The 18,524-nt window shown below is 46.1% G+C and overlaps 1 protein-coding gene and 1 long non-coding RNA gene across 7 annotated transcripts in view; one reads left to right on the forward strand and one right to left on the reverse strand.

Annotated features, from left to right (window-relative positions):
- The window catches only part of BSN (bassoon presynaptic cytomatrix protein), a 240,072-nt gene that overhangs the window by 12,124 nt on the left and 209,424 nt on the right, over positions 1–18,524 (reverse strand). For 3 of the 4 annotated variants that reach the window (XM_056805059.1, XM_056805062.1, XM_056805060.1), the window contains 5 exons: positions 5,167–7,384; positions 3,956–4,863; positions 2,496–2,637; positions 1,697–1,837; positions 542–595 (listed from right to left, as the gene is read on the reverse strand). In XM_056805059.1, the coding sequence (XP_056661037.1) occupies positions 555–595; positions 1,697–1,837; positions 2,496–2,637; positions 3,956–4,863; positions 5,167–7,384 (3,450 nt within the window). In that variant the 3' untranslated portion in view covers positions 542–554. The remainder of the gene's footprint in view (positions 1–541; positions 596–1,696; positions 1,838–2,495; positions 2,638–3,955; positions 4,864–5,166; positions 7,385–18,524) is intronic. The other variant, XM_007499946.3, reaches the window with a different exon arrangement.
- LOC103097964 (uncharacterized) lies at positions 8,109–18,028 on the forward strand. 3 transcript variants are annotated; one of them, XR_008913473.1, is made up of 4 exons: positions 8,109–8,295; positions 10,167–10,240; positions 11,728–11,945; positions 17,540–18,028. It is a non-coding gene; the product is annotated as an uncharacterized LOC103097964 (long non-coding RNA). The 3 variants fall into 3 exon arrangements; XR_008913472.1 differs by lacking the exon at positions 10,167–10,240; XR_008913474.1 differs by lacking the exons at positions 10,167–10,240; positions 17,540–18,028 and adding an exon at positions 14,949–15,056.

Consider the following 18,524-nt stretch of genomic DNA (forward strand, 5'->3'; position numbering starts at 1 on the left):
AGGTATTATGTTAGTTAGCTAAAGAGCCTGAAGGAAAGGGGATGTTCACAAACCCAGAACTTACAGCTGGTATCACAAATGGAGACGTTTCTTTTTTTGATAGATCCTTTCTCTTGGGGTCAGAGCTGGGGCCCTAGAAAGGCAAGCTCATTGGGGATGGCTATAGTTCCACCTGGATGTTAGGCAGGGGCTGTATTTCTCATATATGGACATGAGCTCTTTCCATAGAGGCCTGAGATAGTCTGATGTGTAAGACATGTCTGAACGGGGCTAGTGTGAAGACCTGCATGGCTTTTCCTAGCCTCTCCCCTTCTCCTATAGACAAGAGAATGGGGTCCCTTTCTTCTGCTCAGACAGATGGGCATGTTCTATTGGAGAAGAATGGGTGCCTAGAATGGGGAAGGGTTGTGTTATGCTAAGAACTCAAATTTCCCCAGATCATTGAGGCCTAGCTTGGGCAAAGGCCTAGTGAGAAGAAGAGGGTGGGAGGTCCTCAAATCATGCTCTTTCTACTTGGGGGATGATTTCAGGGACCACTCACCCTACAGTACAGATCACCAGAATGAAGAAAATTTCTTTCCAAAAGCAGACACGGCTGTGAAAAAGAAAAAAGATTTGAGGACATGAATCTGACTCCCTGAGGGGTCTCTGAGAAGAATTTAGAGTCACAGAAAGCTACTCTTCTTAGAAGGGATGAGGCCTGTGCCGCTCCCCCCGCTCCCCCCATGCTCAGCCTGGCCTTCCCATCTGTCTAACTCAACTTCCTCTGCACAACACCCAGCCTGGATTCCCTTCTCACTATCACCAAAGCTCTCTCCCCTCTTCTTAGTCTGGGCTCATACAATCCACTCAATATTTACCCAACATGCCTTCTCAGTCTGCCTGTCCTATTCCTACAGGCTTAGCTTTTTACACACACGAGAGATGTGAGCACATGCATGCACCCACATGTACACAGACACACACACGCTCTCAGCCTAACTTCCCCAAGACATGGGTTGCATGCAGAAGAAGAGTGTAGTTCTGCTCTGACAGCAGGCCTTCCTCTCCTGCTGTTCCTACTGTTGAGGCCAGAGCCAGACTATCCACATGTGGGATAGTTGAGATGGGAGAAGAGCGGGGGAAAGGGGAAAAAACCTATTCAAGACTCCGAGTCTGGCAGATTTAAGCTAGTTTTTCTGGGCCCTGACCCCCTCAGGCTAGTGGGCTATGGTATAGTTGGGGAATCCCAGGCCTACTGTCAGAGACCTGGGGAGCTTTGGGTGGTAATAGAAGAAATGGCCATAAGGTCCAGGATCAACTCTAGGAAAACTGGATCAGAGAGTGACCATGGGATAGACTGGAGGCAGCTTTTCATGACTTCTTCTGTCAAAAGCATAGATATAGCTGCTCCATTGGCTTCTTATTTGTTATACCTCTACTGAGGGAGAGAAGAGTGGAAAAAGGAACTGGATGTGGTATCAGAGGACCTAAGCTTCAGTTTCCTCATCTGTAAAATGAGGGGTTTGGATTAGGTAATTTCTAAGATTTTTTTCTAGGTCTATGTTTATGATGCTGGGTTCAAACTCTGGCTATGTTACCAACTGTGTGACTTTGAGCCAGTCATTTCCTCTCTATGGGTTATGATGAAATTGAGAGAGGTTGGGGATGTTGGGGTTAGACTCTCAGGCAATGTCTTTGAGAATCCAAGCTGTACCTTCAGTCAGTTTGCCTGCTTGTTCCGCTGCCCCTCCAGGAAGGATTTTGGAGAACACACTCTCTCCATCGGCCCCAGGCTGGCCTGTGGGGGCTCCTGATGCTGGTGGGACTCCCCCAGGCTTTGCTCCCACTTTTGTACCTGGGGAAAGAAATTCAAAACCCCAATTGACTCCAGTCTATCCGTGGACCTTGCTGGTAGGCCACACTGTCATTATCAACTCTGGATACCTCAAACAGGCCAAGTGGTCTTAGTTGGTCCTTTTCCCTCCCTGGGATCTTGAGAATCCTCAGATATTGGGGGCAGCCATGAAACTCTATGCTTCTGAATAGGATCAGATGGGGAGATGAGAATATGGAACAGGATGCCAAGAGAAGAGGAGGAAAAGAGGAAAGGAAGATAAGGGAGAGAAGAATGGAAAATATCCCAAAAGGTGAGGAGAAAATGGAGAAGTGAGGAGAGGAGGAAGGAGACTAGGGAGGAGCAAGCTCCTGAATCCCGCAGGGACAAAGCTTCTAGGCAGTTTTCTATGGAGGGTTCCTGCACTGTGCTCATTTCTGCAGGGCCAGGGCTACTTCAATAACATCTGGTCTGCTTGGGATCTCCTTAGACTCTGGGCTCCCCATTTCAGATCCATCTGTCCATAGTGAGACCTTCTCCATGAGTAGCAAATGTGCCCACAGGACAGAAGAGTCTGGCCCCTGGCCAAAGGCCCTCCCGGCCATGCACTGACAAAAGCTGGGTCTGATTCTGGTCTGACTGGAGGCATCTCCTGTTGCAGCTAGACCTGACATCGTACCTGTAGTGGTGGCCCCTTGGGGCTGGGCATGTGGGACCCTTCCCTGCTGCTGCTGCTGCTGCTGCTGCTGTTGCTGTTGCTGCTGCTGCTGCTGTTGCACTTTGGCTGTGGGTTTGGAGCTGTCCAGCTGCTCAGCTTTCAGCTGCAATATTCAACAGTTACCTTAGTTGGGACCATGCATCCAGGCACATCCTTTCCCTCTCTCCCCCTGCCCCCATCCCTTAATCATTTGGGCCGAATCAGGCCTTCACCACAAGAGTGTGGTGCCTGGGTTATAGCTAGCCAGGACATCTGTGAAGAAGAATGGGGCAAGCTTGGGCACCCCCTCCCTGAATCCCCATCTGGAAGCTCCTAAGATTGCTTAGGAGCAGAGACGAGTCGAGGGCAGGACAGGAAGACAGAGAGGTTGGCCAGGCCCACAGGCAACCACAGATGGGTTTGGACTTAGGACGACAGTGTGGGACAATTCCTGGGATAGAGAGTAGAGCGGGTACGAGCCCCATGAAGGGGAGGGCCAGGATGTCCAAGGTTGGAGTGAACTTCAGGGGAAGGATCTTCCATGCACCGAAGCAGCTGAATAAGGCCATTCCCCCGGGCTAGGGAAGTCAAGGAAGCTCTGGCCTCATCTTGATAGTAGACTCTACTGAAGAAGCCCGAGAGCCACACGAGCTGGGTCACAAACCTGAAGGGGCCTTAGCTTTCAATATGGAGGTTCATAAGTTCACAAAGTAGCTCTGGTGTGACACCATGGAGGGACCTGTTTATAAAGCTAGTCTCTCTCTGGGCCTCAGATAGAAAATGACGGGGTTGGACTGGGTAACTTTTAAAGTTCCTTCCAGCTCTAAATCTTATGAATATGTGTGATTTGAAAGCCATATCATCTTTCTGAGCCTGATTCTTCAAGTGCGAAAGGAGAGAGCTCTGAGGTCCTGTCTAGCTCTACTAGTCTATGGGAATCTATGTTTTGGGCCATGAGACACACAGGGAGAGCCTTAGGACAGGGACCTGACTAGGGTACCCTGACCCTTAAGGTATTTGTACATGACTCCCAGCATACACCTTCCATAGCAAGCAGAAGTCATTTTTTGTCCACTTTACACTGGGCCTCTTCCAGCTAATCCTGCCCACCTCTAAGACATCTTTCCTTTAGCAAGATGGCTTATCTTTGGGGTCCCATATTTAAGAAGCCAGCTGCCTCAGGACTTCTTGAATGTCCCTGGGGATGGGGTACAGCTTACACAGAGCCAAAGAAATCTGCTTGATAGGTACCCTGAATGCAAGTACCCATTGCCCCGAACTGTCTCCTTCATCCAACTTACCCCTAGGCCTCAGGGGCACCTATTACTAGCCTCAACTTCCTGGGATTCCTCGTGGCTGTGCCATACATATAGCAGCCAGGTTGGTGGAAAGGAAGAGAATAAGCACTGGCAGGGACCCCCCAGACACTGAGTCATACTCACGGGGCCTGCAGGCTGGGCACTTGCTGATGGGGGATGGCCTGGCATTGCCTTGCCAGCCTGCTGTCCACTTGGGGGTTGTTGGCCCCTGGAGGAAGGCTGCCCTGGCATGCCCTGCTGCTGCTGCTGCAGCCGAGCCTGTGATGGTGTCTGCTGTGTCTGAGACTGAGTTGGTTGTGGCCCATGGCTCATCTGCTGCTGCTGCTGTGATGGGGGCTGGCGTGATTGTTGCTGCCTGGATGACTGTGGTGGCAGCTGCTGCTGAGAAGGTCCCGACTGGGGCTGCCTGGCCTGCTGTGGCTGTGAGTGGGCCAGAGTCTCAGATTTAGGTGGCTGAGCCGGGGGGCCGGACTGCATTGACCGCTGAGCTTTCTTGGGCTCCGAGGGATGATGGTAGGCTGCTGGCTGGCGGGATGGCTGTGAGTATTCCGACTGAGAACTAGGGTAGGATGGCTGGCCTCTTGGATCAGCCTGCTGGGCCTTCTTCTGGGAAGAAGGCTGGGAGTGAGGTCTGCCTTCATGGCGGCCTGAGTCTCGGGGGTGTGGCTTCGAGACCCTCCTAGAAGGTTCCTCACCCTGGTGGCGGGAAGATGAAGACCCCGAGGAGTGGCGGCCATAGTCCCCATGGTGCCGATGCTCTTTGGAAGAATGGCGGCCCTGCGGTCCCTCATCATGTGGCCACAGATCCTCCTCAGGGGGCTCATCGTAGTCATGATAAGTATGTTTGACAGGGGGTCTTTTCTGGGAGGAGGAGGATGAGGAGTGGCCACCATGATGTCTGAGCCTTTCTGAACGGGCTTCTCTGGGCTTATCAAACCAGTCTGTCTCCTCCTGACCCAAGTGATAAGCTTCAGAAACCAAAAACAGATCACAGTCAATCTCTCGATCAGGCACCGGGAACGTAGGCCAGGCTGAAGCCATGCAATGAAATGAAAGAATGCAAGCAGCTCACCACATGCAAAACAGAAATGAGAGAGCCCCCCAAGCCTCAATCCCACCCTCTGGAGACCCAGAGAGAACATCCCCACATGGGACAGACACAGGCAGGACATGGGCAGGGCGGCCACGGAACAGGGCCAATCCTGGGCCGACCGAAGCCAACAGTGGGATGATAGCATGGCACCAGGCAGGCAAAGGGCAGGGGCCCCATATTGGTTTGGCACAAGCTCAGCTTGGAACATGCTTTGTCATAAATCCCCAAAGAGGGCCGTTACCTTCACTATCTGAAACCACACAGTGGGAATCATCCAGGATGTAGCCTTCCTCATGCTTGTAGGAATGGGTCCTTGGCACATCTTTGATGTGTTCCTGGACGTCAGGCAAGGAGTGACTGGAGCAGAATGGAGAGCAGCCGTCCCCGGCCCCTGGAGGGAGAGGCCCCCCGGAGGAGCGGGGTCCTCCCACAGACCTTCCCAGAGGACTGATGGGGCTTTCTTCTTCAGAGGCCTGGCTACGCATGGGGGGCCGTCCTCGGCTCTGAGACATGCTCAGGGATGATGGCTTTGAGCTGGTTTTCTGTAGCCTCTCCATGCTGTCTCGTTCTCGTTCTCGTTCTCGTTCATAGGACTTGCTTCGGCTGCTCATATCATGGCTGGACTTGTCGCTGCTATAACTTGTTGACGATCTGGACCTGCCGCCGCCATAGGGTCGGTCATCTTCCTCTACGAGGTCCCTGCTTGACACTCCGTAGTATTTCTGCTGTTCGTACACATTCTTCTTAAGGCCGTAGGTGATCTCATCTTGAAACTTCTTCCCTCTCGAGGACATGCTACTGCTGACTGAGGTGGTCGTGGGATAGGAGGCCAGATCGGATTCAACGTCTTTGGCTTCTTCTATGGGTGAGAACTTGGAGATCTTTTGCTCCATGCCTTGTTTCCTATGCTTGCTGCGTTTGGACGAGATGACGGCTGGGGCCAGGTTCTTAGAAGAATGCTTTGGCCCTCCCATGCTGGAGCCGTGTTTCTCCGGCCGAGATGAGTGCCTGTAGTCACTCTCCCCGTAGTAGTACGAGGACCCTCCTCCACTGCCTGACATCCTCCCATTGCTCTCGGAGCCCCGGTGGTAGCTACTTTTCCCTCGATGGTCAGTGCCATGGTGATCATAGACATCCTCCTCAGACTCTTCTTCCCCTTTGGAGTAACAGCAGGGAACGCCGGGGCCCTCGGGCTCTCCCAGGTCACTTTTGTCCTTCACATGCCGCCCGTTACTGCCTTGGGGCCGGGGCTCTGGCTTTTGACTCTCCACGGCTGACGGTGTGCTGTCCTTGGTCAGCTCACTGATGTCGTCGATCATCACATAGTTCCTGGGAATGTTCTGCTCCAGGTTGGTGTACAGCGATTCCGAAGAGTAAGCGGGTCCAGGGCTCTGGCTCACGCCACTTCGGTCACCGGCCCGGGGGGGCTCCGGAGCCTTGTACTGGTCATAGGTGCTGGTCACTGCCGGCGCACTGTACGTGGGCTCGGAAGGAGCCGAAGACATCACGGTTGGGGGGTTCGCAATCACTTCATAGTTTGTAGGAACCTTCTGTTCTAAGTCAGCTAGGGAGGTCTGCCTTGGCTTCTGGTGGGAGGCATGACTGTCAGCCGGGTCTGGGTAGAGGGCATTTTGAGGGGGTGGGTGGGCCATTTGGCCTGGGTAAGTTGTCTGGGGCTGGTAGTGGGGAGGAGCAGGGCGGAAGTTCTGTTGGCCGGGGAGACTGTGTTCAGCCGGGTAGCCTGCACTTGGAGGGTAGGCAGGGGCTGGGTATGTGCTTTGAGGTGGGTAGGCAGCTACCTGGCTGGCTTGAAAGCCATTTTGAGCAGGACCAGCAACACCCACGGGGTACTGGGGAGGCTGGAAACGGGTGTGTTGGAAGGCTGTAGGGGGAGGAGGAGGAGGACCCTGGCCTGGTGGGTACTGATAGGGAGGGTAGGAGGAGGCGGACGTGTATTGAGTGGCTGCAAAGTCAGAGTACTGATTGGTCGGAGCTGTGCTTGGCCTCACATGGACGGCGCCGCTCTCATAGCCGGCAAGTCGTAAATTGTTGAGCTCACTATCGGACATGTAGTCACGGTTTTCCCCAAGGCACTGAAGATAGGGGTAATCTCTGCCAACCCGGTCCTTCATCAGGGACCCCTTCCTCTGGGTGATTCCCAACTCCAGGTACTTGAGCTTGGCATCAATCTCCTTCTCCTCCTCATCCAGTTCTGCCTGCTTCTTCCTCAGCTTTGTGGACTCGTGCTCCACCAGCTTGAGGTCCCGATCCAGCTCCTTGAGTAGGCTGGCTTTGGTCACCTGGACAGGGGGACCCGCCAGGCCCTTCTGGAGGAGGCCAGCTAGGTACATCTGGGAGTGTGCTTGGCTTGGGAGGGGCATATGTGCTTCCTCTGGAGGGGGGCTGGGCAGCGTCCGCTTCACTTTTCGAATTAGGGTGTTAGCCTGAAATGCTGACATCTAAGAAGCAAAGGAAAGAGGCCTGGATGTAATAACTGAGAAAGTTTATGCACCAGAGATAAAAATACTTGAAGAAACTTGAGTTATTTTCATGCTAATAATAAACACCTCAGGTCTAAAAAATACCTTCCCTATCTATGAGAGGAAAGAAGGGGCAATGGGGAAAACACTGATCTAAGTGATAGGAGACCTGGGTGCTATTTCTGGCAAGTCATGTCTCTATTTCTGGGTGTCAGTTTTCCCATCTGTAAGATGAAGAAGTTATACTAAAGATATTTACAACTTTTTTCCCTTAAGACTAGAAAAATATCATTCTCATATCATAGCTATGAGGTAGATAGTGCAAGTTTTATCATCACTCACACTTTACTGATGGGTAAACTGAGGCTTAATGAAGGAAGGGTACTTGTCTAGGGTCATTTAACTAAGTAGCCAAAGGGGCAGGTAGGTGGGACATTAGATAGAGTGCCAGGCCTGGAGTCGGGAGGACCTGGGTTCAAATCTGGCCTCCGACACTTCCTAGCTTTTTGACTCTGGGCACTCCATAGTATTTCTGCTGTTCATACAAGTTCTTCTTAAGGCCATGAGTGATCTCATCTTGAAACTTCTTAACCCTGAATCTTAACCTTGAATCACTTAACCCTGAATGCCAAACCCTTGCCTTCTGTCTTAATAAGTGACTGAAACGCTATGTCCAATCTGGTCTTCTAGTCATTAATCTACTTTGCCTCTCTACAAGGCTAAGAAGTTAAAGCAGCAGAGCTGGATCAGTTGCTAAATGCCAGGGCACCATCCCTCCCTGAGCTGGCCACAAAAGAATACTGGATGGCAGTGGGATGCCCAGGCCACATTTCGCCCCTGGCCAGTAGGGAGGAAACCTGGGGCAAGGTGGGTCAGAGGAAGACGTAAAGGTGAGACTCATGGGGTAGACAGCCTGGCTCACTCCCAGTGCTCCTGGGAGATCTGCTGACAGCCATCAGCAGTGGTGACTGAGGAAGGGGTGACTGGAGGCATAGGAGCACAGACAAGGGACCATCGGGCTCCTCTCGGTGCCTGCTGCACACGGTGAGCAGTGCTAGGACAGGCCCAAGCCCAGTCACTCCGGCGGCTGTTGTGTGAGAAAGCTGTGTCTGCAGGATCTCACAGCTCCTGACTCCAACAATGAGGAACAGAGAATTGGGCCAGATAAAGCTCAGTAATGAGCATGTGATGCCTACAGAGCGGTGGTAACAGCAGAAGTGGTGGCAGTGGAGAGACCTAAACCAAGAGGGATGACTCTTAGGTCAGAAGCCCATCTCCCTCCCCTATTCCTCAGTCAGGTCCACTGGGGACCACTGCATGACGTGCTTTCCCTGAACTAAATCTTTGATGGTGGCCAGCCCAGACCATCGGCCCTGACCACTGCTGGTCATTCTCCCCAAGCCTGCTGCTCAGGTGGCCTTGGTTTACAATGAGTAGACAATGACTACTCCCCTGGTGGGGCAGCAGTCAGGAGAGGGCAGGAAGGGGGCAGTATGTAAACTGAGCAAGGAAGGGTGCTGCCAGACAGGTGGCCCTAAGCTGTTTCCCCTTATTGCCTTGGTGACAGTAGGGGTTGTGGGGAGGTAGGAGAAGGAAGGGGCCGCATGCTGAATGCCAGGTCTTCTTTCACACCAGCTGGTAAAGCCATCTACTCCTCCCACCTACTGCCTTCCTGAGTCACTGCAGAGCTAGGCGTCATCCTCCCTTGAACCCAAGCATAGTCCCAAGGCTGATTTCCCTGATTTCTCATACCCTGCTAATGACTACGGTCCCAGAGAAGCTCCTTTATCCAATCTATAACCTCAAATGTCAACTCCCCTTGGGTCTTTGGTCAGGCTAAGCAAGGCAGCGTATGAGAGCCATAGATAGGCTGTCTCTGTCTCAAAAGGAGGTATGAGTGGGAAGGAGATGTAGGAGACATCTGTTCGAGGTTTTTTTTCCATATGGAACCAGGAAAAAAATGTACCATGACTGCAGAGCTAAAATGTGTACCATTTTCAAAGTGAGAAAGCGAAAAGTAGGATTTCTTGCTGTCAATTGCTGGCAGGATCCCTTGGCCAGATCTCCTTGGACTCTCTTGCTTGGAAATATTGTCTGAGCTCCCAGTCTCTTTGAGAGAGGCCAACTAGGCAGCTGTATGGGACATGCCATACACCAGGGCCTTGTTCTAGGTTGCCTGTATTGTTGTATTCCTTGAGGGAAAAGAGTCTCTACCTTTAGCTGTTCTTCCACTCATTCTGTCTTTCTTCCCTGCTATCTCAGAGGAAGAGTTAAATAAACCTTTTCTTTCCCATGGCTATGCTTTTTTATCCCACTCCATCTCCTCTGGGACCTTGCTTTATTGATCACATATTATGTCTTTTGAATCTTCAATTTCTCTTCCCTCTCCATGGCCTGAAGACATACTCAGGCCTCTCCTGTCCTAAATAAAAACTTATATGAGAACGAACATGTTATGAAAGGGTAGCATCAATATAATATAGAGGAAAGAGCAGTTATAGTGTAGAAAGAGCCTTGGACATGAGCATCAGGAGACCTTAGTTTGAATCTTGGTTCTGTGATACACTAGCTAAGACCTGGAACAAGTTACTTAATCTTTCAAGATCTCAGTTTAATCATCTGTAAAATGGGGGTACAAGCAGTAACTATATCATGGAGTTGAAAAGTGCTTTGTCAACTGTAAAGTCCCTTAGAAATATGACTTGTTATTATTATTATGAACTGCAGAGATGAACTGGATATGAGGGGTTTTTTCTCCTAGGTCCTAGATGCAACTGTAACATCTTTTATGAAGTCTTTTTCTTCCCCCCCTGGGAAAGCAGTTACTCAGACAAGGTAGGAATGCACAGGTAGAATTCCAAAAACATCCAAACAATAAGAAAGCTTCCTAATTGGTTGAGAGTGAACTTGAGATTGTATTAAATGAATGAACTTGATCCAAAGTGTCCAGGTGGGCCACACCCCAAATGAGTGATGGAACAGGGGTGCTCTGGGTTCTCTCTTCTGGGGCCAGGGTGAAGGCAGGCTTTCCAGGCTTAGGGAATCATGGAACTGAGTTAAGTTTGGGAAACAGAAGCTAAAGAATAGCTTAGCAAGTTTGAGTTCTCTCCAATCTTGACTGGGTACAATATTTTAGTTTTCTTATCCTGGCATTTTTGAATTTATATATTCTTTCCCCTTTGTAAATAAAAGCTCTAGAAAATGCACTTTTATGGGTCTAGAGCATATGGTAGAGAGGGAGAAGAAGGATGGAGTGGGGGAATATCAGAACTAAGCCCTGAAGCAGCAGCCAGGAAGAAGACTAAAAAGAATAAAGCACAATAGAGAAAAGTTCAAGAACTTAATACCTCAGGCCAGGAGTGAAAAGTCATCAAGGTTTACTAGTGAGTAAAAGAGGACGGATTATCTGGGTTAAGAAAAGTCATCAAGGTTTACAAGAAAGTAAAAGAGGATGGATTATCTGGGTGAAGAACAAGGGTTCTCTCAAATGTAAAGTTCTAGAAAATGAGATGCTGAATATGAAAACAAAAACCATTCCAATGACAAAGAAAAGAAGCTGCTCCACAATAAGGATATGGATGCACAGGGAGCTTCCTAATCCACTCCTATTTTAAGACACATGTAGCAAGGATAGGGGATGAAGGATGACTATAAGAACACAGCACAATCCAGTAAGAACAGTATCACCACTAGGGCACTAAAGCTCAGAATGAATTGAGATTATAATGTAAGGAATGTGTAAGAGAAAGGAATCTCTTTCTTCCTCTTTTCTTTCTCTTTCCATCCCTTCTTTCCTCCATTCCTTTGTTCATTCCTTCTTCCTTTCCACTCTTTCTCTCCCTCCCTCCCTTTTTCTCTTCCTTCCTCTTTTCCTCTCTCTCCCTTCCTTCTTTCCTTTCTCCATTCTCCTCTCCCTCCCTCTCTCTTCCTCCCTCCCACCCTTCCTCTCTCCTCCTCTCTTCTTTCCTTCTTTTCTCTTTCCCTCCCTCCCTTCTTCCTTCCTTCCTTCCTTCCTCTTTTCCTCCCTCCTTTCCCTTCTTTGTTCCATTCTCCCTCTCCTTCCTTCTTTCCATCCTTTCCATCCTTTCCATCCTTCCTTCCTTCCTTCCTTCCTTCCTTCCTTCCTTCCTTCCTTCCTTCCTTCCTTCCTTCCTTCCTTCCTTCCTTCCTTCCTTCCTTCCTTCCTTCCTTCCTTCTATGTTAGGAACAGGAGGAGGATCAAATAAAAGTTAGAACCACTGCTAGGAGAGATGGGAAGATAATAATAGGAGATGGAGAAAAAGCCAAACTCTTCACATGTTTCTTTTTTTTTTTATTTCAAGGGGAATGGCCTTTGGATTGGCAAGGATAAAACAAAAATGGTTAATGAGAAATTGAAACCCAAGAATAAGTACCTAGCTAACCCCAGTCAATTCAAGTCCTCAGGCTCAGGTTATTGAAAGAAGTGGCAGATATGACTTTTGGGCTGAAGCCAATGGCCTTTGGAAGATCATGGAGAATGGAACAAGTGCCACAGAATTGGAGAAGAGAAGGGAAGGGAGTAAGTATTTACATACCACCTACTATGTGCCAAGTATAGTGCTAAGCCCTTTTTTAACAAATATTATCTCTTTTGATTTGGAGAAGGGAAAACGTTCCAATTTTGCAAAAAGGGAAAAGGGTAGCACCTACAAATGAACTTTACTTCAACTCTTGGCTATGTTTTAGAACCTATTTTTAAAAGGAATATATTATTAGAGGCAGAATGGTATAGGGCAGGGATCCTTAACCTGTTTTCTGCCTTTGGCAGAAACCCTTTGACAGTCTGGTGAGCCTATGAACCTTTTCTTAGTCTTAGTTTTGATACTAAGTATCAAGGCAGAAGTGGTAAGGGCTAGGCAATAGGGGATAAGTGACTTGCCCAAGGTCACATAGCTAGGAAGTATCTGAGGCCAGATTTGAACCTCTTATCTCCAACCTGGCTCTCTATTCACTGAGCCACCTGGCTTCCCCCAGAATCATGTTTTTAAATAATTCAAAGAAATGTTCCAGAAAGAGATAAGAGAAAAGAAGGATATCATTCCCTCATCCCATCCAAGTCCATTGAGTCTCTGAAATATATCAAAGGATCTATGGACCCCAGGTTGAAAAAAGCTCAGAGTGGTGGAGACAGTGCTGGAACTGAGAAGATCTGGGTTTGTACCCTGCCTCTGGGAAAACTGCCAGACTTCTCTATGCCTCAGGTGACTCCTTAGGATCTTTCTACTAAGTCTGAGAAGAGTATGGTCTAGGTTAATAGAGAGTATTCCTATACTAGGAATTGCTCATGCTGAAAAATCACAGACCCTTCTAGTATATTATTAAACGAATGGTTAAAGAAAAGGACTTTCTGTACCAGAAGTTCCTTGTATCAATTAAATGACAGGTACAGATCAAAATAGGGCATCTAGATGGAGCAGTGGATAAAGACTCCTTGTCCTGAGTTCAAATGTGACTTCAGACACTTACTAGCTGTGTGACCCTGGGCTAGTCACTTAACTCTCTTTGTTTCTGTTTCCTCATCTGTAAAATGAGCTGGAGAAGGAAATGGCAGGCCACTCCAGTATCTCTGACAACAAAATGCCAAATGGAGTCATGAAAAGTCCGACCTAACTGGAAAAGGGCTTAACAACAACTTAGATCAAAATAATAATATTAATTAATAGTATTAGCATTTAATAACTATTATTATACCTGCAGTCAAGTCCCAGTTTTAAACTTCTAATGGTCATAATCCTATCTTCTTCTGTCTCTTTTTGGACTTTACCTAGCATGCCCTCACTCATTCATCTTCAGTCTCTTCCTTTCTACTTAATTCTTCCATCCAGTCTAAAAATATGCTTAGGTCTTCCCAATACAAAACAACAACAGTGACAGTGACCAAAACCCTTCCCTTGGCTCTGACAAAGCTATTGAGTGATCATCCTGTATCTCTCTTCCTGTGAAAATGCAAGAAAGACTCACCAACATTTCCTCTCTCTACTTCTTCAACAACTGCTCAAATTCCTGGTTTTTGTTTTTTAAACCTTTTCCTTCCATCTTAGAATGAATACCAAGGCAGAAAAGAGCAGCAAGGGCTAAGCTATGAAGGTTAAGTGACTTGCCCAGGGTCACACAGCTAGGAAGCATCTGAGGATGAACCCAAGATTTTCTGTCTCTAGGCCTGGCTTTCAATATACTGAGCCACCTAGCTGTCCCCTGCTCAGTTTCTTATAATCTGGCTTCCCTACTACTCTGCTGAAACTTCTCTCTCCAAGGCTACAAAGGACTCCTGAATTTCCAAATCCAATCAACCAGAAAGTACTGAGATAGAGACAAAAGAATGTCAATGCTGTAGGATTATAATGGTAAAATAGGCAGGAGAGAGGACGAAATGTATTTCCTTTACTTCATTGCAGGGGCAGAGGCAGCTAGATGGTTCAGTATGAGAGCCAGTCCTAGCTCTGTGACCCTGGGCAAGTCATTTAATCCCAATTGCCTAGTCCTTATCACTCTTCTGCCTTGAAAATGATCACATCAAAGTTAAGGTTAAAAAAAAAATAGAGGCAACCAGATGATGCATTTGTATAGAGCACTTTGGCTGGGAGTCAAGAAAACCCGAGTTCAAATCCTACTTTACATGTCTACTAGCTGTGTGATCATGGACAAGTCACTTCACCTCTGTCCTCATTGGTAAGATAGGAATAATAATAGCATCTACCTCCCAGTGTTGCACAAGGTGTGTGTGTGGGTGAAAAATGTATGTAAAGAACTTTGCAAACCTTAAAGAACTACATAAATGCAAGCTACTATATTGCATATACAGTTGGCATGATGGTTGGTTTTGCTGAACTGTGTTTTCCTCTCTCTTTTTGGCTTACTGAATAAAAGAGGAGGAAAAGAAATATTCAGAAATGAGTATGATATAAAAACAAGAGACATAAATGAAAATAAGATTGAGTTAAGGGGGCAGTTGGGTGGCTCAGTGGATTGAGAGCCAGACCTAGAGACGTGAGGTCCTAGGTTCAAATCTGGTCTCAGACATTTCCCAGCTGTGTGACCCTGGGCAAGTCACTTGACCCCCATTGCCTAGCCCTTACTGCTCTTCTGCCTTGGAACCAATACACAGTATAGATCCCAAGATGGAAGGTAAGGGTTTAAAAAAAAAACCAAAAGATTAAGTTAAAAAACAATTCCAATGGACTTGACATTTGATACTATTGCCCACTTACTTCTTGATATATTCTTCTCCCTTGGCTTCTGTGACACTGTAATTCTCTTGATTCTCCAACTTGGCTGACCTTTCCTTAATCTCTCTTCTTGGTTCATCTTCCTTCTCTCTAGTTGGTGTGTCTATCTTTGGCACTCCTCTCTCTACTATCTCCCTTGATGAATTACTCAACACCCACAGCTTTGATTATCACCTCTATGCAGATGGCTTCCAAATTTTTATTTACAGGATCCCCACTCTTTTTGTTTCAAACTTAAAACTGTATTTTTTATCTTTGGGTTTTACATCACTTGTATTTTCCTCTCATTTCCCCAGAAAGCCATTTCTCATGAAGGAAGAAAGTATGAAGAAAGGAAAACGTTAAGTTCCATAAAACTAAACTATATAATAAAAAAAGTCTGGTATTATGTGCAATCTACCCCATACCTCTGGTCCCTCATTTCTGCAAAGTAGTTGGGGGGAGATGACTTTTCCTATCTCTTCTTTGAGACCAAAATGAGTCATTATAATTCTGCAGCCATTTTCAACCACCTGCAGGACACTTCTACCTGCTGTTCTACCAACAGCTCAATTTCAACATATCCCAAACAGGAATTGTCATCTCTAGCTGGCTTTCTTCCAAACTTCCCTCTTTGTCTTGATGGTAATATTAATCTTCTGCCTACTCAAGCTTGAAATCTTGGAGCTATCATTGATTTCCCTTTTCTATATCTTCCTTATTTAATTAGTCAATTTAGAACATTTTCCCTTGGTTATAAGAATCACATTCTTTCCCTCCTCTCCCCCCGCCCCCCTCTTCCCGTAGCTGACCCACTGGGTTTTTTACATGTGTCCTTGATCAGAACCTATTTCTATATTGTTGATGTTTGCACTAGGATGATCATTTAGAGTCTATATCCCCAATAGTATCCCCTCAACTCATGTAATCAAGCAGTGGTTTTTCTTCTGTGTTTCTACTCCCACAGTTTTTCCTCTGAATGTGGACAGTGTTCTTTCTCGTAAATCCCTCCAAATTGATGAATTCTACTTTTGCAATTTCTCTTGAATCTGTCTATCTACACTTCTCCACTGGTGCTATCATCACCTTGGTTCAGGCTTTTATTGCTTCTTATCTGAACTATTAAATATTTTTACAAACCTTATCTTCTGCCTTAGAATCAATAATATGTATTTGGTTCCAAGGCATCTGAGCATTAAGGGTTAAACATTTGAAGTTAAATGACTTTCTCAGGGTCACACAGCTGGGAAGTGTCTGAGGCCATATATGAACTCAGGATTTTCTTTCTCTAGACAAGGCTCTCTATTCATTGAGCCACATAACTGCCCCAATAATTCATTCTCTCTTTCCCTCTCTGTCTCTGTCTCTCTTACTTTCTGTCTTAGAATTGATAATAAGTATTGGTTCCAAGGCAGAAGAGTGGTAATACTAGGCAATGGGAATCAAGTGACTTGTCCAGGGTCACACAGCTAGTATCTGAGGCCAGATTTGAACCCAGGACCTCCTGTCTCTAAGCATGATTCTCTATCCACTGAGCCAATTGGCTGCCCCTATAATAATCTCTTAAATTGATCTCCTTGCCTCTCTTCTTTCCAATCCATCTTTCTAGTCAGATAAAAGCCTACAATAACTCTGGATGACATCTATTTTAAGATACAGACTTCTTAGTTTTGCATGTTAGGCCCTCTACAATCTAGCTTTATCCTGCCTTTTTAGCCCCTTCATACACCCAATAGTTTAGACAAACTGGGAACTAGCTGTCTCTTGATATCCTTCCATCCTCTAATCCTATGCATTTATGTAGGTCATTTATCCTCCAGGCTTAGAAAATGCTTCTTCTTCATCTCTTTTGAAACCTTTCTCTTCCTTTAAGGTCCTGACCAGATATCACTTTTTCCAAGAAGCCCTTCCCAATCTCTTCAGTTGAACTAATGTCATCCTCTTTAAGTTTTTCAAGCATTCTGCTCTCTTATCTCATTAGTCCATCCCATATAACATTCTACCTACTATCATACATATGTATGTATGTGTGTGTATATATATATATATATATATATATATATATATATATATATACACACACATGTCAGTCTTCCTTCCTCCCCCTTATACTGTACGTATCTTGAGGGTGAGGACTAGTGTTTTTAAATCTTTGTACTCTCAATGACAATCATAGGGTCATGTTAAATGGCAGCCACTCCAAGAGATGTTGATTGGGCTGAATTAGGAGAATCAAGATGGAAGTGGCCTTTGATTTTGGTCTTTAAGGATGAGTAGGATTTCAACTAAGTAAAGACAGAAAGGTAAGAAATCATGGAGTAGGCTTTGGTGAACAAGGGCTAAAGTAGGTCAGCAAAAAAGAGGTAGCAAGGTGCCCTGAATACCTTTGTTCCAGAGGAAAAAGGTTTAAATCTCATTTTTATGACACACTATAGGTGGTCTTGGTTGGGTCATTTGATCTGTCTTAGCCTCAGTTTCCTCATGTAGTGGATGAGGGACACCTTAGAGATTATCTCTGAGGTCCCTTCTAGCTCTGCCTACATGATTTTCCATCCTATGGGCATATAATCTATGGCATATAGTATTCCTAGGAGGGGGGAACAGTGAGAGATCAGGTTGACCTTAGATTATAAATGGCCTTGCATGTTAGTTTAAGGAGTTGGAGTTATTTGATGAGCAATAAGGAGCTATTGAAGAATTTTAAGCAAGAGAGAGAAAATGTCTGACAAATAGTAATTATGATAATAATTCACATTTATATATCTCTTTAAGGCTTCCAAAGCACTTTCCTCATAACAATTCCATGAGGCATGTGATACAAAGATTATTATCTTCTTGTAGTAAGATTAAAATTGATATGTATCAAAATGTGATATATGAGGTTGATGTAATACTATTATGCTATAAGGAATGATGAAGAGGATTTCAGAAAGCTGGAACTGATGCAGAGTGAAATAAGCAGAACCAGAAGAATGTTGTACAGTGAAACAGCAATATTGTGGGATGATCAACTGTGATACACTTAGCTACTCTCAGCAATGAAATGATCCGGGACAACTCTGAAGGACTTATGACAAAGAATGCTATCCACCTCCAGAGAAGGAACTGTTGGAATCAGAATGCAGATAAAAGCACATGATTTTTCCTTGTTTTCTTGGTCTTATGTTTTGGAGTTTTGGGTTTTGTAAGATTATTTGATGACAAAAATGAACAATACAGAAATATGTTTTGAGTGATAATACATGTATAACCCAGATTGAATCTCCTGCCAGCACCAGGAAGGGGAAGGGAAGGGTGGAAGGGAGATAAGTTCAGTCATATAACTTGGGAAAACTTCTGTGGAAATTTGTTATTACACATGTAATTGGTAAAAAAATAAAAAATATTTTAAAATTGGGCTATCTAATTTCCTTATTGATTTTATTTACAAATAATTGATTTTTTCTTGTGCTGTATTTTCCTGTACTGCTTAAGGTATAGTTCTTTGCCTCTGAACTTGGTTCAGATTTCAGGTGGTCTATAATGGGTTAAGTTTAGAAATCCAGCTCTCCTGCTAATCATTGATCTTTTCTGGCCTCAAAGAATTTTTTTATGGCCTGGGAGAGCATGTGAATAGGGAATTGGGCCTGATATCTTTAACTACCAAGTGATAGCTTCAACGATATCTGGTTTGCTGTCAAAAAGTCTGGGCTGTTATCTCATACCTAGACTCCAAAAAAGAGCTTCTCTTTGAACTCAAGGGAGAAGAAGGAAGGCCATTGCCAGCCTCAATGACCAAACTTCCAACCAATCATCTTGTTCCCTGTGTCTCAGCTCTATAACCTATCAATTTGTATTCAATCCCATGATGTCATCAACCCTATAAAAAGGGAACTGTGTCTGTTTGGGGTCTT

This window comes from Monodelphis domestica, chromosome 7 (assembly GCF_027887165.1).
Source record: "Monodelphis domestica isolate mMonDom1 chromosome 7, mMonDom1.pri, whole genome shotgun sequence".
Classification (NCBI taxonomy): domain Eukaryota; kingdom Metazoa; phylum Chordata; class Mammalia; order Didelphimorphia; family Didelphidae; genus Monodelphis; species Monodelphis domestica.